The sequence below is a fragment of the Melanotaenia boesemani genome, chromosome 2 (assembly GCF_017639745.1).
Source record: "Melanotaenia boesemani isolate fMelBoe1 chromosome 2, fMelBoe1.pri, whole genome shotgun sequence".
Lineage (NCBI taxonomy): Eukaryota > Metazoa > Chordata > Actinopteri > Atheriniformes > Melanotaeniidae > Melanotaenia > Melanotaenia boesemani.
Window position 1 is genome coordinate 40,039,124 of NC_055683.1, and position 27,116 is coordinate 40,066,239.

The window sequence follows — 27,116 nt, forward strand, 5'->3', positions numbered from 1 at the left end:
ATAAAATTTTATTCCTTTCAGGTTGATCTTCTTGTGGAATCGAGCTAAAACTCTCGATTGACTCGGCTGAGACAAGAAAAAATAACACGGTTTGGTCCTTTAAGAGCCTGATCAGTACCTGATCAGCAGCCAATCAACCCAACTTTTTCTCAGCCTCTGGGATCTAACTGCTGTCACCGAGCGACCAACCAGTTTCATGGAACGACCCGGTCACCCCCCAACGACGCCGGCCTCTCATTGGTCGGCTCGGGTAGCTGGCAGGTCCGAGGCAATAACAGGAAGGACAGGAAGTGAAACTGATTGGTCGATTTCTCACATCAACAAAGCACTTTTTGCCAAACCTCAGGGCTCAGAGACACAGAGAGGTTTAGTTTACTCTTTCTTCTTCATTTCAGTAGAGTTCAGTTGTGCTGCGATTGGTTCTGTGTTTGTACAGCTGATCACACTTCAGCCATATTTACTCCAGTAATAGGAAACTACAGAGTCGTTGTTTTTATGCTGTGATCGCCACCAGAGCTGAGCTCGGCCTCCACGCCGTGGACGAGAACAGCCGAAGGGATCAATCAGATCGATCGGCATCTGAGCTGGCTGATCAATACGGGACAGGATCATTTTCTGCGTTCATTCTGTCGTATTTAATGTTTCCATGTTGGGTTTTCATGTCAAACATGGATAAAATATACTGCAGGCATCCAGAAGCTGTCCAATCAGAGGACAGGAGCTGAAACAGCTGGTCCAGGTCCCATTATGGACACACTGTCCGTTTAGTCCTCCAAACAAACACAAAAAATGATCCTCTGAGGCTTCCGTAGCGGTGTTCGTCATGTGATGTTGGTTCAGATCAATAAAACGGGTCACCTCTCACAGCACAGCCAGTAGAATACGATTGGTCCGGGCTGTAAATGGAGACGGAAAATTAGCCCTAAAAATAAAGAAAATGAGATGTTGTACCACAGCGGATGTTTTCGGTATGAAAACGCTGGTTGTTCTCAGCTCTGGTGGTCGATGAACCTTCATCATTCTCCATCTGTACCATAAACATCCAGTTTGTAGAAGCTCGGTAAGGCCGATCCCGTCCAGAGCCAACAGCTCGCACAGTCCGACACCACGTTTTAGCCCCCAGTTTACATCAGATTCAGGCCAAAAACCTGCTTCTTTTAAAAAAGCTTGAGGACTCGTTTAAAACATTTATGAATGAATAAAAAAGTCGGTTGATTCTGGACGGGTGAAGACGTCTCTGGTTTGATGAGACCTTCGATGCAACATGGAGTCCAAACCACCAACAAAACCAGTAAAACCTTACGTACCAGTAACAACAGCAGAAAATTCCTGTTATTCTAGTTAAAGCTTAGACCAGACCAGCACCTGGTTGTCTGGAACCGAACCTCAAGTTCAGATCAGGTTTGAGTTTCCAGCTGCAGAAATTCAAACCTCCATCTTCTCCATAGAAGATCTAACATGGCGGTTTACTGGTACCAGTCCTGCTGGGATTCTGGACTCGGTGTCGGTGGTTTTCGTCAAAGCAGGGACGTCATGGGCGATCCGGTCGGGTCTGGTGGAGTGTGAAACCCAGTGAAGACCCATCACGGCTCTCAGGACCACTTCCTGGGTGGTGGGCGCTTCATTATGGGTCTGAGCAGAAGCTGCGGTCCAGAGTCCCGGCCCGGTTTTGACCTAAACCCCGCCCCTTCTCTGGACCAATCACAGCCTCCGCTGGAACTCTGCTGGGACCCATAATTCTGCGGTGCAGGCGGCCTCCCGGGTCGAGGCCGTCCACCGTGTCGCCCGAATGAAAACACTGAAAACTGTAAATATTGCAACGTGTAAATAAAGAAATACTAACGGAGATTCTATTTTATGTATGAGGAGGGAGAGCGGCGCTAACTCAAGGAGAAACTTTTCGTTCGGTGGGTTTTGTTTGTTTTTATTTGTGTGAGAACGTCTACGAAGACGAAAGAGAAAGAAATGAATTTGACTTTCTGAATTGTACAGTGTAACCTCCTCAGTTCGATGCTTCTGTTGTTTTCTATCTGACGCTCGTTTGGTTGCTTTTTTGTACAGAAGTGGTTGTTTACATCAATATGAGCAGAGGTGGGCGGAGCAGAGGTCTCCCAGGGGGCGGGGCTTCAAAATATTGTTTCATTTATGGCAACATATGACAGAAATAATTAAAACAATTTAACTTTAAAGTGTATAATTTAATGATTCCAGGATCTGACTAAACATTTTGTTATGAAAAGAGAAAATCAGTCAAATCAGATTCAATCCGAGTAAAGTGAGCTCATATTTTTCAGGATAAAAACTAAAAACTTTAGTTAATTTTTTAGCTTTAGAAAATAAAGCTAAAGACTTAATGTTAAAACTTCATTAAAAATTGAAGAATTTTTTGCCCAAATTTGCAAATTTTTAAAAAAAATTTTATGAAGAGGATTTGGTTCAGAAAAAGTGGTTGATAAATATGACTGATTTTACCTTTTTCATATCAAATTATGATTTTTAACAAAAGGAAAAACAGTATTAAAAAGGAAAATTATAATGGAAAAAATTAGTACTTTTCTAAAAAGAAAACATATTGTTCACATTAAAGGATCAAAATATCCTGAATTTTGCTTCGACCTTCCTAAATGAAATCTGTAGAAACAAAAGTTTTATTTGTGTTTTATTGTTTTATTTATGTTTTAACAGTTTAATATTTTTCAGATAAAAAGATTTTCTTTTTTTATTAAACATTTTCCAGAATTTAACCGAAGTGTTTAGACGTGACCTCAGGATCCTGAAATAAAACCAGATTCCTTTTTTCTGTTAAAAATAAGGAAGTTCTTGGTGAAATGAAATCTGAGCTGATCTTAAATCTGATTTTAAATCTGAGCTTAAATCTGAGTTTAAATCTGATCTTAAATCTGAGCTTAAATCTGAGTTTAAATCTGATCTTAAATCTGAGTTTAAATTGAGCTTAAACTGAGCTTAAATCTGATCTGAAATCTGAGCTTAAATCTGAGCTTAAATTGAGCTTAAATCTGAGTTTAAATCTGATCTTAAATCTGAGCTTAAATCTGATCTTAAATTGTGCTTGAATTGAGTTTAAATCTGAGTTTAAACTGAGCTTAAATTGAGCTTGAATTGAGCTTAAATCTGATCTGAAATCTGAGCTTAAATTGAGTTTAAATTGAACTTAAATCTGATCTTAAATTGAGCTTGAATTGAGTTTAAATCTGAGCTTGAATTGAGCTTAAATCTGATCTTAAATCTGAGTTTAAATTGAGCTTAAATTGAGCTTGAATTGAGCTTAAATCTGATCTGAAATCTGAGCTTAAATTGAGCTTAAATCTGAGCTTAAATTGAGCTTGAATTGAGTTTAAATCTGAGCTTAAATTGAGCTGGAATTGAGCTTAAATCTGATCTTAAATCTGAGTTTAAATTGAGCTTAAATTGAGCTTGAATTGAGCTTAAATCTGATCTTAAATCTGATCTTAAATCTGAGCTTAAATTTAGCTTGAATTGAGTTTAAATCTGAGCTTAAATTGAGCTTGAATTAAGCTTAAATCTGATCTGAAATCTGAGTTCAAATCTGAGCTTAAATTGAGCTTGAATTGAGTTTAAATCTGAGCTTAAATTTAGCTTAAATCTGATCTTAAATCTGAGCTTAAATTGAGCTTGAATTGAGTTTAAATCTGAGCTTAAATTGAGCTTAAATTGAGCTTGAATTGAGTTTAAATCTGAGCTTAAATTGAGCTTGAATTGAGTTTAAATCTGAGCTTAAATTGAGCTTGAATTGAGTTTAAATCTGAGCTTAAATTGAGCTTGAATTGAGTTTAAATCTGAACTTAAATTGAGCTTGAATTGAGTTTAAATCTGAGCTTAAATTGAGCTTGAATTGAGCTTAAATCTGATCTGAAATCTGAGCTTAAATTGAGCTTGAATTGAGTTTAAATCTGAGCTTAAATTGAGCTTGAACTGAGCTTGAATTGAGCGTCTCCTGCTGACCGCTGCTCCTTCTGCCGTCCTGCTGAACACTGAAATAAAACCTCTGGACAACGACACGACCGGGTCTTTGACTTCTTGATTGTCTCTGTGCGTTTGTGGGTTCTGAGTGAAGCTCTGCTGGCCTGATGTGGACTTGTAGAGGTGGTCAGCATCCTGTCCTGAGTAAACCCTTCCTGAGGGAATGTGCCACTCTACTGGGTGGGGGGGTATCAAGACCCTACTGTTTTAACTGCTCCTGGACTTTGGTTTTGTTCCTCATTCACAGAACGAATCAAACATCATCACCAAACCAAGAATCACAAATGGAAATGTCCCCAGAGATTACAGAGCAGTCACACTGCTGCATGGAGCGGGTGGAGTGTAGCCGACTAGGCTCTTCAGCTGCTGATAAACTGGACCCATTCCAGTTTGTCTATAAGGCAAGACGAGGGGTGGAGGATACCTGCCTGACACTCCTGGACACAACCACAAAAAACATGGACCACCCTCACTCATGCTCAAGATGTCCTAGGAGACAGACCTCAGTTTGCTGCAGTAAATGAAAAACATCACACAACACACACGGCGTCCCTCAGGGATGTGTGTTATCCCCCATCCTGTTCTCCATCTACACAAACATATCCTGCAGCACGGATATGACACTCCTGAACTATGCAGACGACGTGGCCCTGGTGGCTCACCTAACCGACTCCACCCGACTAGCAGCGAATCTCCAGCAGGTGGACCCACTGATCAGACGGAGCAGCTTCACTGGAACTGAACATGTTCAAAACGAAGGCGCTCTACTGAAACATGGGCAGGTAGAGGAGCAGGTGGAACATTTAAATATCTGGGCATTGAAGTTGACTGAGCACCGTCCTTTTCTGACTCCAGCAGCATCTTCAAAAAGGCCAAAAAACAGTTCCTACTACTGAGAAAGCTGAGGACTTTTAATGTAAGCAGGAAGGTTTAAACAGCTGTTTACAGATCACTTCTGACCCACAACGTTTCATCCTGGTCCCCTTTTCTCTCAGATAAAGATGAGTCTAAACTGTGGAAAGTCTTCAGCCAGGCACCACTCAGACCTCATTGACAGATCTCTACACAGGCGGTCAAACATAAAGCCAGCACCATCATGACTCCTCACACCCACTCCACAGTTCATTTCAGCTCCTTCCATCTGGCCACCGTTACAAAGCACCATTAGCAAGAACCAACTGCAAGAAATCATTCATTCCAAGTCTTAACTCTGGTTTTTTATGGCTCGTTTAACTTGTGTGTTCTTTATTCTGTGAGCCGTTTCGTCAAAGGCAAATTTCCATTGTTCTGTAATGGAGAATAAAGTTTTACCAAATTCTAAGTTCTAAGTTCTAGAAGAGGACACCAACCGTGAAAAGACCTCACAAAGATACAGAAAACCTCCACAGATTTTCCTCCAGTCTGGAGAGTTTACTTACAGCCTCACTAAATAAATTGGTTGCCAGGCAACATACACAGCGGCATGATTTCAGTGTTTGACGGACCTCAGTCAAAGGCCGCAGTTTGATGATCGACTTTGTAGTCGTGTCGTTGGACTTGCGGCCGCATGTCTTGGAGACTCGGGTGAAGAGAGGGGCGGAGCTGTCAGCTGATCGCCACCTACTGGTGAGTTGGCTCAGATGGGGGGACACAGTCAAACGCCTTCTCCAAGTCCACAAAGCACATGCTGACTGGTTGAGCAAACTCCCATGCCCCCTCCAAGACCGTGAGGAGGGTGTAGAGCTGGTCCACTGTTCCAAAACCGGAACAAAACCCACACTGCTCCTCCTCAATCCGAGTTTGACTATCTGACGGACCCTCCTCTCCAGCACCCCTGAATGGACCCTACCGGGGAGACTGAGGAGTGTGATCCCCCTGTAGTTGGAGCACACCCTCCGATCCCAAGACAGCCCTACAGCATCCAGAGCCTTAAGGAACTCCAGGCAGACCTCATCCACCCCCAGGGTCCTGCCACCGAGGAGCTTTTTAACCACCTCAGCGACCTCAGCCCCAGAAATAGGAGAGCCCACACCAGGGTCCCCAGACTCTGCTTCCTCATCGGAAGACTTGTTGGTGGGATCAGCGTGGGGACTTCAAAGTATTAGTATAGTATAAGTATAGTACCCACAAAGCCCTGAGTCCAGGTCAGCAGCCCCCCATCCATCTATTATCTATACCACTTAGTCCAATTCAGGGTCGCGGGGAGGTGGAGCCAATCCCAGCAATGAGCAGGTGGGATGCATTCATTCATTACAACTTCCAGATGACAATCTACGCTTCACAGAGTTTATTGTCACGTGTGCAGTAAAGAAACAGGTTTCTACGAACAATGAAAATCTTACTTTGCCATCCACACCGAATACCAAAAGAATTTAACTATAAGCTAAATTACAACAGCCAAAAGAAAGATTTACAAATAAAAAGTGACATGCAAGAGAAGAAAAGCAGAAAAATGCTGCTAATATATTTCTATATCTATATTTACACAAATGTGCAACATCTGGGTTAATGTGCAAACAGCCTGTACCGTGTGCAGAAGTGCCTAAGATGAGTCAGCTGTTAAATGTGCAGAACTGTCCGGGATGAACGTATATGTAGTTAAAAGTCCATAAAGTGTCAGAGAGCATCAGGACGGTGTTTATATTTGTAGGTATGTCAGCTGCAGACAGCGCTGTAGACTCCGGTCAGACTCTGTTGTTTGTTCGGCTAATTTCACCTTCTTCCCCTGCAGACATGGTGCCACCACAACACCAACAGTTTACCACATCTGGACTGCAGCTACACCCTGAGCAGCTACACCCCGTCTGAACCCCTGTGAGTTTACATCTGTGTCCCAAATAATAACTCTGTGGAGAGAAAAGCTCAAACTGTGTATGAAAGTTTTTATTTTCATGCTCTGAGAGCTCTGCACGTTATGTTCTAAATCCAAACATGAAGAAAATGTTCAGCTTCTTTAAAAAGAAGATGAAAATGAAGGTTGGACACTTTCTACGTTTTTAACTGAAACACGTTCAGGATGAAACCTTCCTGTCAGTCACTAAGCTGAGATTCAGCTGCATGGAGTCCCAGGCCAGAGACCCGACCGGAGTCCCTGACCAGAGGCCAGACCAGAGGCCAGACCGGAGTCCCAGACCAGAGTCCCAGACCAGAGGCCAGAGACCCGACCGGAGTCCCTGACCAGAGGCCCAGACCAGAGGCCAGACCGGAGTCCCTGACCAGAGTCCCAGACCAGAGGCCAGACCAGAGTCCCAGGCCAGAGTCCAGACCTGAGTCCCTGACCAGAGTCAAGACCTGAGGCCAGACCAGAGTCACAAATCAGAGGCCCAGACTAGAGTCCAGACCTGAGTCCCTGACCAGAGTCCCAGACCAGAGTCAAGACCTGAGGCCAGACCAGAGTCACAAACCAGAGGCCCAGACCAGAGTCCCAGACCAGAGTCCCAGTCCAGAGGCCAGACCAGAGTCCCAGACCAGAGGCCAGACCACAGACTCTGACCAGAGTCCCAGTCCAGAGGCCAGACCAGAGTCCTAGACCAGAGGCCAGACCAGAGACCCTGACCAAAGGCCAGACCAGAGTCCCAGTCCAGAGGCCAGACCAGAGTCCCAGACTAGAGGCCAGACCAGAGACCCTGACCAAAGGCCAGACCAGAGTCCCAGACCAGACGCCAGATCAGAGTCCCAGACCAAAGGCCAGACCAGAGTCCCAGACCAGAGTCCCAGACCAGAGGCCAGATCAGAGGCCAGACCACAGGCCAGACCAGAGACCCGACCGGAGTCCCTGCCAGAGGCCAGACCAGACACCAGACCAGAGTCCCAGCCCAGAGTCCCAGACCAGAGGCCAGACCAGAGTCCCAGACCAGAGACCAGACCAGAGGCCAGACCAGACACCAGACCAGAGTCCCAGCCCAGAGTCCCAGACCAGAGTCCCAGACCAGAGACCAGACCAGAGTCCCAGTCCAGAGGCCAGACTAGAGTCCTAGACCAGAGGCCAGATCAGAGTCCCAGAACAGAGTCCCAGTCCAGAGGCCAGACCAGAGTCCCAGACTAGAGGCCAGACCAGAGACCCTGACCAAAGGCCAGACCAGAGGCCCAGACCAGACGCCAAATCAGAGTCCCAGACCAAAGGCCAGACCAGAGTCCCTGACCAGAGTCAAGACCTGAGGCCAGACCAGAGTCACAAATCAGAGGCCCAGACTAGAGTCCAGACCTGAGTCCCTGACCAGAGTCCCAGACCAGAGTCAAGACCTGAGGCCAGACCAGAGTCACAAACCAGAGGCCCAGACCAGAGGCCCAGACCAGAGGCCAGACCGGAGTCCCAGACCAGAGTCCCAGACCAGAGGCCAGACCGGAGTCCCAGACCAGAGTCCCAGATCAGAGGCCAGACCAGAGTCCCAGGCCAGAGTCCAGACCTGAGTCCCTGACCAGAGTCAAGACCTGAGGCCAGACCAGAGTCACAAATCAGAGGCCCAGACCTGAGTCCCTGACCAGAGTCCCTGACCAGAGTCAAGACCTGAGGCCAGACCAGAGTCACAAACCAGAGGCCCAGACCAGACACCAGACCAGAGTCCCAGCCTAGAGTCCCAGACCAGAGGCCAGGCCAGAGTCCACACCCGAGGCCAGACCAGAGGCCAGACCTGAGGCCAGGCCAGGCCAGAGTCCAGACTAGAGGCCCATACCAGAGTCCAGACCAGAGGCCAGACCTGAGGCCAGACCAGGCCAGAGTCCAGACCAGAGGCCCATACTAGATTTCAGACCAGAGGCCAGGCCAGAGGCCAGACCTGAGGCCAGACCAGGCCAGAGTCCAGACCAGAGGCCCATACTAGATTTCAGACCAGAGGCCAGGCCAGAGTCCACACCAGAGGCCAGACCAGAGGCCAGGCCAGAGTCCAAACCTGAGGCTAGGCCAGACCAGAGCCCAGACCTAAGGGCAGGCCAGAGGCCAATCCTGAGGCCAGACCAGAGTTCAAACCTAAGGGCAAGCCAGAGGCCAGGCCAGAGTCCAGACCTGAGGCCAGGCCAGGCCAGAGGCCAATTCTGAGGCCAGGCCAAAGTCCAGACCTAAGGGCAGGTCAGAGGCCAAACCTAAGGCCAAGCCAGAGTCCAGAACTGAGGCCAGACCTGGGGCCAGGCCGGCGTCTAGACCTGAGTCCAGGCCAGAGGCCAGACCTAATTCCAGGCGAAAGTCCAGACCTGGGTCCAGACCAGAGTCTTCTGCATTTCCTAGTTTTGCCTGAAAAGCAGTAGTTTTCGGTGGGATTAAGGTCCAGGGATCGGGCTGGCCACTCCACTGGTTTGGAACTAAGATGCTGATGGGTTACTGGTGTGTTTGGGGTTGTTGTCTTGTTGAAACACTCATTTCAGGAGCATTTCTGTCCAGCATAAGGCAACATGTTCATGCAAACTGATCCATGATCCCAGTGATGCTATAAATAGGCCTGAAACTACAGTAAGAGAAACGTCCCATATTAAAATGTTTTCACCGCCATGTTTGTCTGTGTTCTGTGGCCTGAGTGTAGCGTTTAGGGGTTGTCTGACAAACTATCTGCAACCCAGAAAGAACTATTTTACTATCAATAGTCTACAAAAGGTTTCTCCACGTCTGTTCAGGCCAGTTGACATGTTCTTTGTGAATGGTCTTCTGTTCAGTAGGTCTTTTTAAACAGCAGGACTCTGTTGATGGATTAGCTTCTAAACACCCCAGGTAACACTCGGGAAACTTCAGACCTTTCAGCGCTGGTCACTGGCTGAGTCTTTGCCATTATAGAACTTTGCAGCCTCTTTTCTCCCAGAATTCATTGCACACAAGACGGTGGCGAATCAGCAACTGAGCTCAGAAGAGTACTTTTTTTTTTTTTTTTTTTTTTTTTACAAAACTTTAGTAGAAACGTTACAAAACCAAGTACATTAAAAACACGTTTGTTAAAAGGTGACATTAAAAGTAATATTTGATATTCGTGGATTTCTAAAGGGTTAATGAAGTGTGTACCGGCTTGAAAACAACAGAGACGTGTTTTTTTTTTTTGTTTTTTTTTTTTCATTTTATTTATTTATTTTTTTAACATTATTACCCGTCTGTGTTAACGTTCAGTAAAGGGTCCTATGATTTGCAAACAGTAATTTCAGAGGTTTAAATGATATAACGTCCTGTTTTCCAGCCGGTACACACTTCATTAACCCTGAGAACCTGAATTGGGACACAGCTTATGACTCGACTGCACCTCCTGGTAAATTGTCTACCATGCAGTAATGTACTGTGGTTGGCAGAGATGCCAGTAACACGTTACAAAGTAACGCGTTACAGTAATCTGACTACATATTTTAACAAAATATAATCTAACGCGTTAGGATGTCCTACAATGTAATCAAATTACCGTTACTCTTCATATTCGTCCTGCGTTACTTCGGCACTCCCCACTCCTTTCACATATGATTTGAAATCAAGCGCCGTGGACGAAAGTGTATTTATCTAACTCAACACACCTTCTCATTAACGGTGGTACAGAAATTTTATGTACTCGTAAGCATGCAGTTACCTTTCTTCGCTGAAACTTGACCTTTTTTAAATCGACAAACACAAATCATTCACTGCACATGACTTTAGAAAAAAATATGATATAGAAACTTATTACCCTGGTGCATGATGGGAGGTCCGCCTCTCCACTTCCCTCATCAGAACCTATTCCAAACCGAATTGATTTTTTTTTTTTAATAAGTCCGTTACTATTTCATTATTTTCTCATGTGTAAACGTAAAACATAATGCAGATTTGTCTTATGCTTTTTTTTTTTTTTTTTTTTCGTTTTTTTTTCCCCCGTAATTTTCAAAACTTGCAAGCTGCCTCTGGAACTGAGGTGGACGTTAAAGTCCGGTTATCGCGAGAACGTGACATGAACTCATGTATTTACTTATGATGGTAGGGAAGAGGCACTGAATGATTTACAAAGTTAATAAGAGACTGACTATGTTCATAGAAGGTGAAAAACAATTAAAAGTTACAAGTTGCAAAACATTGTAAAGTCACCATTCGTAACTAATGCACTTTCAGTAAAGTATATGCGAAAAAAAATCGATTGTCATTTTTTTGATTGGGGGGTTTTAACTAATAAAGTAACTAGTAATCTAACTTAGTTACTTCTAAACCTTAGTAATCAGTAAAGTAACTAGATTACTTTTTAAAGAAGTAATCAGTAATTAGTGGTCAGATTACTTTTTCAAGTAATCTGTGGCATCACTGGTGGTTGGCCTCGTTAGCCATGTTGGGCTGCTGTTGTTTTGAACAAAACTCTTTTTGTTTTTGGATGTATTGGACAAATTGTTATGGAATAAATGAGCAGATTTCTCTTTTGGGACTGTTTTCTTTATTTTGACTGAAGAATAAATAAAATAGAAACTAAAGTCTGTCGATGGATGTTTTAGCTGCGTTAAACTGCTGCTGTGAACTGAAGAAGCCTTTTAGATGAGATGTAAAACACCTTCCAGAACCATGAAACAGATGTCCAGCTGCCTTTATTTAAGCTCTTACAACTTTAGTTCAAATTGTTTTCGTCTTAAGATGAAGATATTTGGCTCCTTGGCTGCTAAAATCATCTGGTTCAATAACTGTTAAAGATGACAGCTGTTGTGAGATTACAATTAGTTATTTTAGTTATTTTGTTCCGATCGGCAGCTATGAATCTGAGTGAGTGGCCATGACTTGTGGAGTCCCCCAGGGGTCAGTCCTTGGACCTCTTCTGTTCAACTTGTATCTGCTCCCTCTGGGTCAAATATTACAGAGCTATAGCATTAATTATCAAAGTTATGCAGATGATACACAACTTTATGTGTCTCTGTCACCAGACGACTGCAGTCCAACAGACTTATTGTGTCAGAGTCTGGAGCAAATAAACACCTGGATGAAGGAGAATTTTCTACAATTAAATTAAGAGAAAACTGAGATTATTCTGTTTGGTAGCAAAGGGAAGAAGGTCAGCATTGGCAAACACCTGGAGACTCGGGGTCTTAAAATCACCAACCAAGTTCGTAACCTTGGAGTGTTGATAGACTCAGACCTGACTTTCAGCAGCCACATCAAAGCTTCACTAAGAAGCTTTTTACCAGAAACATCAACAGAATTAAAAGTTTACTCTCCCAGTAAGACCAGGAGAAACTCCTCCATGCATTCATCTCCAGTAGAATGGATTACTATACTGGTCTTTAACAGGACTTCCCAGTAAGACCAGTAAATATCTGCAGCTCATCCAGATGCTGCTGCTGGAGTTTTAACCAGGACTAAGAGATCTGAACACATCACACCAGTTTTGAAATCTTTACACTGGTTTCTAGTTTATATTGGTTTACAGTAATACTGGTTTCTAGTTTATACTGGTTTCCCGTCAGTCACAGAATAGATTTTAAAACCCTAAAAATAGTTTAAAGATCCCAAATGCGATCATTTCAGAGAAGTCTGTCGAAAGACCTTTTAGCTAGTCCAAACCTTAGTCCAGGTCAGAGTCCAGATCGGAGTCTAGGGCAGCCTCCGAATCCACCCTACAAATCTGCACTTCAGGTGAAACTCAGACAAACAGGTTGCTTTTCTTTCATTTTTAACTCGTTAGACCAGCTGGAACCTTTATCAAGGCCTGAGTCCAGGTCTGAGTCTAGACCTGAGTCAGGCTTGAGTATAGACCAGAGTCCAGGCCAGGGTTCAGATCTGAGTCCAGGCCTGAGTCTAGACCAAAGTTGAGGCCAGGATTCGGATCTGAGTCCAGGCCTGAGTTTAGACCAGAGTCCAGGTCAGGGTTCAGATCTGAGTCCAGGCCTGAGTCTAGACCAGAGTCGAGGCCAGGGTTTGGATCTGAGTCCAGGCCTGAGTCCAAGCCTGATTCTAGACCAGAGTCTAGACCAGAGTCCAGGCCAGGGTTCAGATCTGAGTCTAGGCCTGAGTTTAGACCAGAGTCCAGGCCAGGGTTCAGATCTGAGTCCAGGCCTGAGTCTAGGCTTGGGTTTAGACCAGAGTCCAGGCCAGGGTTCAGATCTGAGTCCAGGCCTGAGTCTAGACCAAAGTCGAGGCCAGGGCTCGGATCTGAGTCCAGGCCTGAGTCTAGCCCTGAGTCTAGACCAGAGTCCGGGCCAGGGTTCAGATCTGAGTCCAGGCCTGAGTCTAGGCTTGAGTTTAGACCAGAGTCCAGGCCAGGGTTCAGATCTGAGTCCAGGCCTGAGTCTAAACCAGAGTCCAGGCCAGGGTTCAGATCTGAGTCCAGGCCTGAGTATAGGCCTGAGTTTAGACCAGAGTCCAGGCCAGGGTTCAGATCTGAGTCCAGGCCTGAGTCTAGACCAGAGTCGAGGCCAGGGCTCGGATCTGAGTCCAGGCCTGAGTCTAGGCCTGAGTCTAGACCAGAGTCTAGACCAGAGTCCAGGCCAGGGTTTAGATCTGACTCTAGGCCTGAGTCTAGGCCTGAGTTTAGACCAGAGTCCAGGCCAGGGTTCAGATCTGAGTCCAGGCCTGAGTCTAGGCTTGAGTTTAGACCAGAGTCCAGGCCAGGGTTCAGATCTGAGTCTAGGCCTGAGTCTAGACCAAAGTCGAGGCCAGGGCTCGGATCTGAGTCCAGGCCTGAGTCTAGCCCTGAGTCTAGACCAGAGTCCGGGCCAGGGTTCAGATCTGAGTCCAGGCCTGAGTCTAGGCTTGAGTTTAGACCAGAGTCCAGGCCAGGGTTCAGATCTGAGTCCAGGCCTGAGTCTAAACCAGAGTCCAGGCCAGGGTTCAGATCTGAGTCCAGGCCTGAGTCTAGACCAGAGTCGAGGCCAGGGTTCAGATCTGAATCCAGGCCTGAGTCTAGGCCTGAGTCTAGACCAGAGTCTAGACCAGAGTCCAGGCCAGGGTTTAGATCTGAGTCTAGGCCTGAGTCTAGGCCTGAGTTTAGACCAGAGTCCAGGCCAGGGTTTAGATCTGAGTCCAGGCCTGAGTCTAGGCCTGAGTCTAGACCAGAGTCTAGACCAGAGTCCAGGCCAGGGTTCAGATCTGAGTCCAGGCCTGAGTCTAGGCTTGTGTTTAGACCAAAGTCCAGGCCAGGGTTTAGATCTGAGTCTAGGCCTGAGTCTAGGCCTGAGTTTAGACCAGAGTCCAGGCCAGGGTTCAGATCTGAGTCCAGGCCTGAGTCTAGGCCTGAGTTTAGACCAGAGTCCAGGCCAGGGTTCAGATCTGAGTCCAGGCCTGAGTCTAGGCCTGAGTCTAGACCAGAATCTAGACCAGAGTCCAGGCCAGGGTTCAGATCTGAGTCCAGGCCTGAGTCTAGGCTTGAGTTTAGACCAGAGTCCAGACCAGGGTTCAGATCTGAGTCCAGGCCTGAGCCTAGGCCTGAGTTTAGACCAGCGTCCAGGCCAGGGTTCAGATCTGAGTCCAGGCCTGAGTCTAGACCAGAGTCGAGGCCAGGGTTCAGATCTGAGTCCAGGCCTGAGTCTAGGCCTGAGTCTAGACCAGAGTCTAGACCAGAGTCCAGGCCAGGGTTTAGATCTGAGTCTAGGCCTGAGTCTAGGCCTGAGTTTAGACCAGAGTCCAGGCCAGGGTTCAGATCTGAGTCCAGGCCTGAGTCTAGGCCTGAGTCTAGACCAGAGTCTAGACCAGCGTCCAGGCCAGGGTTCAGATCTGAGTCCAGGCCTGAGTCTAGACCAGAGTCGAGGCCAGGGTTCAGATCTGAGTCCAGGCCTGAGTCTAGGCCTGAGTCTAGACCAGAGTCTAGACCAGAGTCCAGGCCAGGGTTTAGATCTGAGTCTAGGCCTGAGTCTAGGCCTGAGTTTAGACCAGAGTCCAGGCCAGGGTTCAGATCTGAGTCCAGGCCTGAGTCTAGGCCTGAGTCTAGACCAGAGTCTAGACCAGAGTCCAGGCCAGGGTTTAGATCTGAGTCTAGGCCTGAGCCTAGACCAGAGTCGAGGCCAGGGTTCGGATCTGAGTCCAGGCCTGAGTCGAGGCCTGATTCTAGACCAGAGTCTAGACCAGAGTCCAGGCCAGGGTTCAGATCTGAGTCCAGGCCTGAGTCTAGGCCTGAGTTTAGACCAGAGTCCAGGCCAGGGTTCAGATCTGAGTCCAGGCCTGAGTCTAGACCAGAGTCCAGGCCAGGGTTCAGATCTGAGTCCAGGCCTGAGTCTAGGCCTGAGTCTAGACCAGAGTCTAGACCAGAGTCCAGGCCAGGGTTTAGATCTGAGTCTAGGCCTGAGTCTAGGCCTGAGTTTAGACCAGAGTCCAGGCCAGGGTTCAGATCTAAGTCCAGGCCTGAGTCTAGACCAGAGTCCATCATCATTCACTCTATTTAAATCCAGGTTAAAACAACTCAGGGCTGCTCAGTTTGGTCCTATGAGGACCACAGTCCTGCAGGTTTTCAATGTTTACCTGCTCGAACACACCTGACCATAGAAATGATGAACATAATTTTTCCAGACGTGTTGCTGCCATCAGATTCACAATGAGCTGATATTTTCCATCGCATGGTGAAATGTCTCCGTTCCGTCATCTGATGTGACGTTTATCTTCTGCTGGGAATAAAAGACGGTGATGAGATTCTGTTTTATTTATATTTTAAACAGCACCTGAACTCCCTGAAATACAGCTGCAGACGTTCATCATTCATTATGATCCGTTTTTTATCTTAAAGAAGAGAAAACCTGAAGATGATTGAAACATTTGGAGAATGTGGATGGACTGATGTTTCGCCTCTCACCTCATGGCGCCTGAAATAGGCTCCAATAAAATAGATGGATGTTTTTACTTAAAGTTCTTCAGCATTACAGTTAGAGCCAGTGTGTAACACCTGCTTTCTCTCCATCATCCAGCAGCTTTCAGAAGCTCATGGTTTATGGGATGTTATCAGTCTTTCTTCTCCACTCTTCTTTCCAACACTGGAAAAGACACGATGAAAATAAAGAGTTTAACTCATTTCATCTGAATTGAACCATCTTTAGGTGGTATTATCTGGCTTGGTTAGTTGCTAGGCAGCAGTAAGAACTTCCCCAGACTCTGTTCCACTCATCATCAGAGATGGTGACATCAGAATCAGTTTCCCAGAGGGACCTCAGCCAAGCCAGAAAGGCAGCTTTTGGAGTAAACAGGACTAGAATCAGAGTTTAGGAGAATCTTCTCTGCATCTGTCAACATGCAAGGGGTAAAAATACCTAAAAAGATGACTCTGGGAAGACCTGTATCTGATATGGTTCCAGCTAGTCTAACGAGTTAAAATGAAATGAAATCAACCTGCTTGTCTGAGTTTCACCTGAATTTAGAGTTGCATGCTCACTGATAGAAAACCTACACAAGCCTCCAGGAATTCATCCAATCAGAAGACACTCGCTCTCATTTTAAGGAGGATGCTTCATCCGAGAGAAAGTTTCCCTCATTCTGAATTCATTACAACTTATTTGGACCTGGAAGCCCTCTCCCTGTCTCTGAGTGTCGGGTCCATGTTGGGTAGAAAAGTGTGGGTCTGTGGGGTGGGGGTGGGGGGCAACTCCCCAAGGGTTAAAGAGAATGGAAAGGAGTGTGTGATGTCTGCAGGAAACAGGATCAGCGTGAGGGAGGCGGTGTGGGAGTTGATATCAGCTGATAGGACCCTAGTGTTCACCCCCCTCCAGGACTGTTGAGTGGACCAATGTCCACCCCAGGGAAGGGGATGGTTTCCATCCCTGATAAGGAGAAGGTTTATATTTAGGGTTAAATTTGGGGGAAGGGTGAAGGTTGGCACTTCAGATAAAGACTGGCTCAGTCATGAGTGTTTGAGCTGCTGCTTTTGGTCTGTTATATATTTAACAGGTGAAGGATGAGAGCACCCCCCTCCCTGACACCACCACCTAACCCCTCCCCCACCCTGCTACCAGATGGTTCATGCTGGTCTCTCAGCAAAAGGAACAATATTTTCTATTGAAACAGAAACTGAAACATCAGCACATTCTGCAGAACTAAAATGAAGGATTTTCTTGCAGATTTCCAACACTTTTAGGATGTTTCACCATAGACACGAAGCATTAAAGAGCATGTGCAGCTTCAGGCGGAGCGCTGCTCTGACATTTGACCCAGAATGCACTGCGACAAGAACTGACCAATCAGATGGATTCAGTTCTCTGCTGTCAGCGCAAGCTCCTGCAGTTGAATTTGTATCTGGGATCAATTCTTTAGGATGCAGCTCTGAGCAGTGCTGACTTGGCGTGCAAGATGCTCTCCAAGCAATGTCTGCGCCTAGCAATGCCTGCGCCAAGCAATGCCCGCTCCAAGCAATGCCCGCGCCTAGCAATGCCCGCGCCAAGCAATGCCCGCGCCAAGCAATGCCCGCGCCTAGCAATGCCCGCGCCTAGCAATGCCCGCGCCAAGCAATGCCCGCTCCAAGCAATGCCCGCGCCTAGCAATGCCCGCGCCAAGCAATGCCCGCGCCAAGCAATGCCCGCGCCAAGCAATGCCCGCGCCTAGCAATGCCCGCACCAAGCAATACCTGCACTAAGCAATGCTGCATCTAGCAATGCATGCTGGGTAAAACTGGACTCTGTCTGCTAGAATAACCAAAAACTGTCAGTTTTGATCCCATTGAACAGAGAAGAAACAGCCCACTTTGGAGTCCTGTAAGTCAGGCATACTGTCGTGTAGAAAGTTTAAACATGTCGTCATAAATCAAACTTCTAAAAGTGGAGTCTAAAAGGACATTATTATATGTTTTATAGTTTTTGACACAATCACAGTTCAAGTTTTATAAAAAAAAAATGTGAACTTGCTCCCCAAACAGGTCACATGACACGTTCTTGGGCCACAGAATTATTGTGACAATTTCTCAAGCAAACTTCTCTCATACCCACTGTGTTTCTGTAGATACACAAATTATTTAACAAAGAAGGCATTTTTTCTGGCTTTCATCCAATGTAATCATCATTGTGATTGGTTTCATGGTTTTCTCTCCAGTCGGCTCAAAGCACAGTGGGAGCCCAGTGCTGTCCTCATTGATCCTCATTCTATTTTTCCTCAGATTTTCTTTAAACTCTGGAGATGAGACGTGTGTTTAACTTGTCATAAAAAACACATGGAAGACAGTAAAGTGATAAAACGGACATCAGTGTGTTCGACAGAACCTTCTACCGCTCACGGTTGAAGAATTTATACAATGTGACTGTTTGTTGTACAAGCCATAATCACCTAAGAGCTCCGACTTTGTTTCAGAGTGGCTCAGCAGGCAGAGAATGTCTCTGTTGTCGTAGCAACACCAATGAGCCTCTCTCTTGTCACGGTAACAGCAACCAGTGGGCTCTGTTGTGTGTGCAACATTGGATTCCATCATTGCTCTGTCCGTGTCGGGGCTGCTCTACCGATACGTCTTAGCCAAGAGAAATTTTATCTCAGCGGTTTTAAAACTATTTCTATGTTCACATGTTCTATAACATCAAGTTTTCACACAGCAATATTCAACAGACTTAATGTTTCTGTGACGTTCAGGATGTTTTTCCAAAAGTGTTTCATTTACTTAAAGTGAGGAGAGATTTTTATGGAAACTTGAGTTTGTTAGTTAAATAAAATCCTTTTCTAAAAGTTTTTTATTTTCCATTTTAAACTCAGTCTGTTTTTTTAAAAGTGCACATGTTTTCAGTCACACGCCAACCTTCTTTTGAATTTCATAAACATTTTTGTAAAAGAAAAACTTTGAGTTTCTGGTTAAAATCCCAGTTTTCATTAATTTTACAAACTTTTTTAAAGATAAGCTCTGACTTGTGGGGAGTCAGTGTTTTAAGTTCTTACTGAACAGTTTGTTAGAGGTCTGATAGTCAGAACTTTAAAGAATTCATAATATGTTCAATTTAGATGCATTTTTAAAATATTTGTATTATTAGCGTTCATAAAGAATAAAGGCTTATTTTAAAAAAATATATATAAAGAATTTTTTAAGAAGTTGTATTTTATTCTTTTGTGTATTTATTACGTGCAAAGTGTAAATATTTTTAGATTGAGGATATGCTGGACATTTAGATGTTTCTATACAAAGTAAAGAACCTTTTTACTTTTTATTTTTTCATTTCTGAAAATGATTAAATGAACTGCAGTTCATTTTACTAAAAGTTATTTAAAAAAGTATAAATTTGACATTTTATTGTGAATTTTAAGGACAAATTCAGTAACGTTTCAGACATTTTTTTTCTTTCTGGGGAGGCAAATGTGGAGACATTTTATTTCCTTTTATCAGGAAAACCGGAATATTTTTAGAACATGATGACTTCTTTATGCAGATTTCCTTCCAGTGTTTTAATTTCTCTCTTTTACAGGTTTTAAAGTCGGCTTCACAACGACGACAAACACACACCCACCAACGGATCTGTCAACAGCTGACACAGATCTGAACACACATGCAAACTCTGCAACCCCCTCCCCCCCAGCCTCCACCCAGAGCCCTTAAATAGAGCCGCCCGGGGCCTGTTCTGCCTCGGTGTTCATCCCTGCCACCGGCAAGTCGTCTTCACAAGTTCTCCTCAACTCCCAAAGCCAAGGTAGATATCCTGCACATGCAGCACCCAACTCTGCAGCTGGCTTTCAGCTCTCTGTATGTTCATGTACGTTCATGTATGTTCATGTTGGACGCCTGCACGCGTTAACACACACCCAGCTGTGTTTAAACCTGTGCAGGAAGTTGCAGCTGCTGCTGTTTTTCTGCTTTCTGATTCTTTAACTTCAGTTTGTCCAACTTGAGCTCAGAATCAATCAGCTGATTTTCGACGAGCAGAAACATCTTTGACTTGGTTTTCTGCTCGTTTTCTTCCACAATCTGAACCTGTTGGACAGAAACAGGAAGCAACAGACAGCTGCTGGACAAATGTCTCATTCAGACAGAGACTGAGATTTCTGTCCTTTGACGGACTTCTGTTGCTTTAATCTGTATCTTCAAGTCAAACAGCAGAAAATTCCACCAGTAAAACGACGAGAACATGTGTCTGTACGGCTCTTAGTCTGTAATATAAATAGCCAGGAATATTTCCTTCTTGCATATCAGAGCTGCACATGTGCAGCTGTTCATTCTTCCACCGTCCTCCACCCGTCCTTTACCCGTCCTCCAGCTGTCCCTCTGAACCAACTACGAACCCCTTTTGTTGGGTCGGGTTCATGGACCCAGTTCAGAAACTCTTCATCAGGAAGAAAAGCCTCATTTCAACATGTCCAACTCCCTGCTGTGATACATTTTTGTACATTTTGTACATTAGAATGGGTTGTTCAGTAATTGTAAGGTTGGCAGTTTGATTCCCACTCCCCCAGTCATCTGTCGTTGTGTCTTTGGGCAAGACACTTCCCCCTCCTTGCCTCCAGTGTCGGCATTGCCGGTGCATGAATGTGGATGAATGTTGGGTGGTGGTTGGAGAGGCCGTGAGTGCTGATTGGCTGCCACGTTTCCATCAGTCTGCACCAGGGCAGCTGTGGCTACATGTAGCATCACCAGGTATGAGTGGATGAATAATGGATACAGTGTAACACGCTATATAAATCTAATCCATTATTATTATTATTATTATTATTATTGTTATTATTATTATTATTATTATTTCTAAAAAGTCAGACTGAATTTGAGTCTACGGTGGCCCTGGATGATCGAAGGCAAAGCAAATAAAGTACGAAAAGAGTTAAAATGAGATTAAACACATTAAAACTGGAATGAATGAGGTTATGTTTTGACCTCTCCAGGCTTCCGTATGCATGTTTGCTGCTGATTCATCTCATATTGAGTTTAGGTCTCAGAAATAGTCTGACTGGTGGATTTAAACTGGAAACAGCATGAATGCTCCTCCGGGTCGGCCTCCCTCTCCTCCAGGGTGGCCTCCTGCTCCTCCAGGCCGGCCTCCCTCTCCTCCAGGATGGCCTCCCTCTCCTCCAGGCCGGCCTCCTGTTCCTCCAGGCCGGCCTCCCTCTCCTCCAGGCCGGCCTCCTGTTCCTCCAGGCCGGCCTCCCTCTCCTCCAGGCCGGCCTCCTGCTCCTCCAGGCCGGCCTCCCTCTCCTCCAGGCCGGCCTCCTGCTCCTCCAGGCCGGCCTCCCTCTCCTCCAGGCCGGCCTCCTGCTTCTCCAGGCCGGCCTCCTGCTCCTCCAGGCCGGCCTCCTGCTTCTCCAGGCCGGCCTCCTGCTCCTCCAGGCCGGCCTCCCTCTCCTCCAGGATGGCCTCCCTCTCCTCCAGGATGGCCTCCCTCTCCTCCAGGATGGCCTCCTGCTCCTCCAGGCCGGCCTCCCTCTCCTCCAGGCCGGCCTCCTGCTCCTCCAGGCCGGCCTCCCTCTCCTCCAGGCCGGCCTCCTGCTCCTCCAGGCCGGCCTCCTGTTCCTCCAGGCCGGCCTCCCTCTCCTCCAGGCCGGCCTCCTGCTTCTCCAGGCCGGCCTCTTGCTCCTCCAGGATGGCCTCCCTCTCCTCCAGGATGGCCTCCTGTTCCTCCAGGCCGGCCTCCCTCTCCTCCAGGCCGGCCTCCTGCTCCTCCAGGCCGGCCTCCCGCTCCTCCAGGCTGGCCTCCTGCTTTCAGCTGCTGTCGGCCTCCTGCCATCAGATGCCAGCAGGCAGTAAAATTAGCAGCTGGCATGCTGAAGCTTTGTCCAGAATCTGCAGCAGCTGTCGGGTTTTCATGCTGAGAGGAGAAGAAAAACTGTCCAGAAAGAAGATCAGATTTCCTCTGAGAGAAATCTAATATCAGCCGACTATTTAAACGCAAACTCAGGACGGAGAGGTGAGACGGGATCCCTGCTGGAGGAATCTGACATGATGGAACAGTTTCCACATGAGACCTGAGGCAGGAATAACTGGCTTCAGGAAGAAGAATGGACCTGGACCTGGACCTGGACCTGGTCCTGGATGAAATGTAAATCAGATCAGTGTTCACTGGGCAGTGACAGGAAGCTGCCAGCAGGTGGCAGCAAACACACATAACAGAGATCTGATGTTTAATATTTATTACAAACTTACTGTCCTGGTCCAGATTCCTGGCCCAGGGTTCTGGTCCAGAATCCTTATCCTGAGTCCTGCTCCAGAGTATCGATCTAGAATTTTGGTCCAGAGCCTTGATCCAGTCCTCATGTCTTCAGCTCTGACTCTCAACAGGTCTTGATCCACAGTTCTCCATCTTCCTAAGTTTTCCTGCTTCTCGCTCATTGCCAGTGCAGTCCTGGTACTGGACCAGTTCCAGAGGAACTGGTTTAAACTGGATCTTTAGTTTCATGTGTGAAAACAGGATTTCAGCAGTAACCAGGTGATTCCCAAAGACCCGCCAGCTGGGAACCTGGCTCATTCCAGCCATGCAACATGAATCACGAAGCACCACTGGAAGAAACTGGGAACTAAACACTGGGGTCAGTCTGACGGGTCTGGGACTGGATCAGGGCTTTGTAGAGGTTTTAGTTAGAACGGTTTGTTCAGTCTCCGCCCCCCCCCCCCGTGACATAAAATGTTTTTTTGTTTGTTTTCTTTCAGATTTGGTGATTTATTAAAAATGTAAAGATTATGTAATCTAGACGACTCGTCCAGGACTAACCTGACACCCAATCAAACTGCTCCTTGTATTTCAGCTGATGTAGACTTGCTGGAGGAGCTGATGAGGTCATTAAAGCTGACCAATCAGCGCAGACTGAAGTTTTTATCATCCCAGACGGAGGGATGATGCGGTTTGTTTTCTTACAGATGAATCTTTGGTTTTAGGTCACCGTGCTTGTTTACAGTCGGATATATTCTAATCTGCTGGTTAACACGACGACCGTCTCTCTGCAGCCTCCTCAGCAGACATGGAGCGTACCTTCATCGCTGTGAAGCCCGATGGCGTCCAGAGAGGACTCTGTGGCGAGATTATCAAGCGCTTTGAGCATAGAGGCTTCAAGATGATTGCTGCTAAATTCCTGCAGGTAACCATGGCAACGGATAGACAGCTGGTCCATGTGTGTAAAGATCTGATGATGTTTACCCCTTCTAGAATTAGATAATAGCGCTGCAGCAGTTTAAAGTAAATAGCATTTGAGGTGAAAAGAGACAAATGTTCCTCCCTGCAGCGCCCCCTGCTGTTGGGAGGCCTCTACAGGGATTTCTCCATATTTAATCACGCTAAATACTTCAGCCAATCACCTGCAGGCGTTAGCACATCAAACCAGTCTGGCGAGGGTGTTTGTCTTCATGCCAGGAAGACTTGGCCACCTCGTTACCGCTAGGTTGCAGTTCTGCCCCCTACAGGCAGAGGCAGGAGCTGCAGAAACAGCCAGCCTGACGTCTGATTAACATGTTTTTTATTTACTTTTTGTGTCCAGTCCTCTGAGGACCACATGAAGAAGCACTACGATGACCTGAAGGACATGCCTTTCTACGCTGGACTCTGCAAATACATGTCCTCTGGACCAATCCTCGCCATGGTAACACAAACACAGCTCACATCACAGTGGGACGAATGTCTTTCTGTTTTTATCTTTTCACACCTTCTTATGTTCAAGCCCTCGTCTGCTTTAGTTCTCACACGTCCAACATGACAACAAGGACGAGGACAAAGAGGACACTTTGTTTACAGCCGACTGATAAACAGTTACATCACGCTTTCCATCCAAAGCTGGAGCCACAGCACACGCAGCACCAACACAAACAATCAATCAAACCACCGACCCGCCTGCACCACCCGACCTACCCCACCCGACCCGCCAGACCCGCCTGCACCACCCGACCTGCCTGCACCAACCGCCCTACAAGCACCACCCGACGTACCCCACCCGACCCACCAAACCTGCCTGCACCACCCAACCTACCCCACCCGACCTGCCTGCACCAACCGCCCTACCTGCACCACCCGACGTACCCCACCTGACCTGCCTGCACCACCTGACCCACCAGACCCGACCCACCAGACCCGCCTGCACCACCCGACCTACCCCACCAGACCCACTGACCGGCCTGCACCACCCAACCCACCAGACCCGACCCACCAGACCCGCCTGCACCACCCGACCTACCCCACCAGACCCACCGACCCGCCTGCACCACCCAACCTACCCCACCCGACCTGCCTGCACCAACCGCCCTACCTGCACCACCCGACGTACCCCACCTGACCTGCCTGCACCACCCGACCTACCCCACCAGACCCACCAGACCCGCCTGCACCACCCAACCCACCAGACCTGCCTGCACCACCCGACCCGCCTGCACCACCCGACCTACCCCACCCGACCCACCAGACCCGCCTGCACCACCCGACCCACCAGCACCACCCGACCCACCCTACCTGCCTGCACCACCCGACCCACCCCACCCGACCTGCCTGCACCTACCACCCTACAAGCACCACCCGACGTACCCCACCCGACCCACCAAACCTGCCTGCACCACCCAACCTACCCCACCCGACCTGCCTGCACCAACCGCCCTACCTGCACCACCCGACGTACCCCACCTGACCTGCCTGCACCACCCGACCCACCAGACCCGACCCACCAGACCCGCCTGCACCACCCGACCTACCCCACCAGACCCACCGACCCGCCTGCACCACCCAACCCACCAGACCCGCCTGCACCACCCGACCTACCCCACCCGACCTGCCTGCACCAACTGACCTGCCTGCACCACCCGACCCACCTGCTCCACCCGACCTACACCACCCAACACACCTGCACCACCCGACCCTCCTGTACCACCCAACCCACCTGCACCACCCGACCCTCCTGCACCACCCAACCCACCTACACCATCCAACCCGCCTTCACCACCCAACCCACCTGCACCACCTGACCTACACCACCCAAACCAGCTGCGCCACCCAACCCACCTCCACCACATTAAATCCATGATACTAAATTCTGGATTCTGGTTTTCTAACTGCTTGTGAACTGGTCCAACCGGAAGGCCATACTGAGGAACATTTTCTCCAGATCCGGTTCAGCTGGACTCCAGCAGGAAGCTAAACTCTGGTCTGACCAGATCAGTTCTTTCCGACCCTGCTGACAGATATCCCTGAGACTCCACTGCTGTGGAAACAACCAGGAACCTCTAAGTTCTCCATTATCAGTAACTTTGGGTTAAAATGCAGCTTTAGAACATTTCCTCTGTTCTCTCTGAGGTTTCAGGTCGACTTCTTTCTCCAGGAGAAATCTTACACTGAACATGTTCACCTGCAGCAGAACTCCTTCTCTCTGCAGATTAACTGTTAAATGTTCGGGGACATTTTTCCTGTTTTATTCCCCACAGTCTGGAGTTAACGTACACTTTTAGGGCTTTATGCGCACAAACATTTACGTGGGACAGAAGGAAATGAAACTACTTTTCTTATATAGAATTTTTAGATTCTGCACAGCTTCATGCCATAATACTCCTAAAATGATTGATGTAAGTATCAAGCAGTGGAGCAACCAAACAAGAGAAATTCCCAGGATCCACTGACTCTCTGCTGTTATCAGGAAGAACTGTGGTGTATTTAATGTCTCTGCATCAGATACGACCTCCTTTACTTAGTCTGTCCGTCTCCTACAGCTGCAACTAAAACCCAGTTTAGCTTCATCCGTCATTTCCTGAGGTTGGTCAAACTCCGCCCTCATCAGGTGACAGGTGTGCTGGTGTGTTTCAGGTTTGGGAGGGTCAGAACATCGTGAAGATGGCCAGGATGATGTTGGGTGAGACCAACCCTGCTGACTCCAAGCCCGGCAGCATCCGTGGAGACCTGTGCATCAACATCGGCAGGTGAGCGAACCTCCACACGTCTTCCAGGAGCACCTGCAGGAAAACCTTCTGGAAACAGCTAAATGTCAGCGTGGGAAGTTTTTATGTTGCTGCTGCAGATGGAGGCGAGTACGGAAGCCTGTTGTAGCCCAAAATATCAATGTAATCCAGACTAGTTCGCAGAGGATCTGCAGATGCAGAATATTTCTTCTTGTAGTTAAAAACTTTTAAAAAAATTTTCCCAAAGCAAAAAAGTACCTAAAATATGTCAAATTATTTTTGACATTTAATGAAACAAAACATTGTTTCATTAAATGTATGATTTTTAACATAATTAAATATGAAGACAAGTAGAAAAAATCTTTTCAAATAAAAAATTTCCAACAAACTTGAATGTACGGAAACAAGCAGGAGTTGATGTAAATAATTTCTGGATTCAGGCTTAAATAACCGAGAAACACAAGAAAATGTATGAAAAACAATAATAAATCTGTAAATAACACGTTTAAGAACAGAAAAGAAGAAAGACAAAATAAATGAACTGCCTCAAAATTAAAATTATTGGACTTGAAAAAAGTCTAAAATTAATAATGAGCTATTTTATTACAATCAAACCAAAACTTGAAATAAATTGTGTAAAAAATTCACAATTTTAATGACCAGAAACCTGAAAACAATCTGAAAAGCTGGATTTCTGATTAAAATGTCTGAAAGCAATAAAAACACATTTACTGTACCAATATAAAGTCTGTTTATTTACAACAATCCCAGAAATATAATTTTACACCCCCATTTTTTTCATTTTAAACAAAAACACACACTTGCAAAATGAGGACTAAAATCGTAGGAAAAATACAATATATATATAAAAAATACAAATATTTAAGAAGAAGTTATGGAATAAAAAAGAATGCCAATAAATTTGTCAGAGAAAAAAAAGAGAAACTATTTAAAAACCAATACCTGAGGGAGAAAACAGTCCCTGGACGGGGTTTGTGATTGGTTCCTGGTGGGGTCGGTCTCTCATTGGTCACCTCTGTTCAGGAACATCATCCACGGCAGCGACACCCTGGAGAACGCCAAGAGGGAGGTCGACCTGTGGTTCAAGGCCGAGGAGTTCGTGAACTACACCCCCTGCGCCCAGCCTTTCCTGTATGAGTAAACTGGCTGGAGCTCCGCCCACCTCGCCAACCTCCACCTCACCTGCAGTCGACCTTCTGACCTGGTTTTCATCAATCAATACAGAACATGTAGCACTTATCAATAAAGTCTCATGTTAACAACAGTCTGTTTGTGTTTTCTTGATTCACCTGGAAAATGTTGAACTGAGTCGGTTGACAAATTCAAATCCTTTATTATCTGATCTGAACAGACCAGCATACATGCTCGATACACATATGTACATACATGTAGATACATACATACACAGGTAGGAAAAGTCTTTGCCTACTTCCTAATTTCTTAATTTTTGTATGTTTGTCACACTTCAATGTTTCACATCAT

At 46.6% G+C, this 27,116-nt stretch overlaps 1 protein-coding gene and 2 long non-coding RNA genes across 3 annotated transcripts; 2 read left to right on the plus strand and 1 right to left on the minus strand.

Moving 5' to 3' along the window:
• Window positions 1–3,116: 3,116 nt before the first annotated feature.
• On the plus strand, window positions 3,117–7,129 carry LOC121651775. The gene is made up of 3 exons (XR_006012478.1): window positions 3,117–5,203; window positions 6,713–6,795; window positions 6,997–7,129. It is a non-coding gene; the product is annotated as an uncharacterized LOC121651775 (long non-coding RNA).
• A 2,003-nt stretch (window positions 7,130–9,132) lies between these two features.
• Window positions 9,133–22,406, minus strand: LOC121651914. Its single transcript, XR_006012531.1, has 3 exons — window positions 22,160–22,406; window positions 16,242–16,252; window positions 9,133–9,144 (listed from the first exon to the last, which is right to left on the minus strand). It is a non-coding gene; the product is annotated as an uncharacterized LOC121651914 (long non-coding RNA).
• Window positions 19,228–26,898, plus strand: LOC121651706 (nucleoside diphosphate kinase B-like). Its single transcript, XM_042004087.1, has 5 exons — window positions 19,228–19,458; window positions 22,695–22,825; window positions 23,222–23,323; window positions 25,522–25,634; window positions 26,658–26,898. Exons 2-5 carry the CDS (start codon window positions 22,709–22,711, stop codon window positions 26,773–26,775), a joined length of 450 nt encoding a protein of 149 aa, XP_041860021.1. The 5' UTR covers window positions 19,228–19,458; window positions 22,695–22,708; the 3' UTR covers window positions 26,776–26,898.
• Window positions 26,899–27,116: the final 218 nt, after the last annotated feature.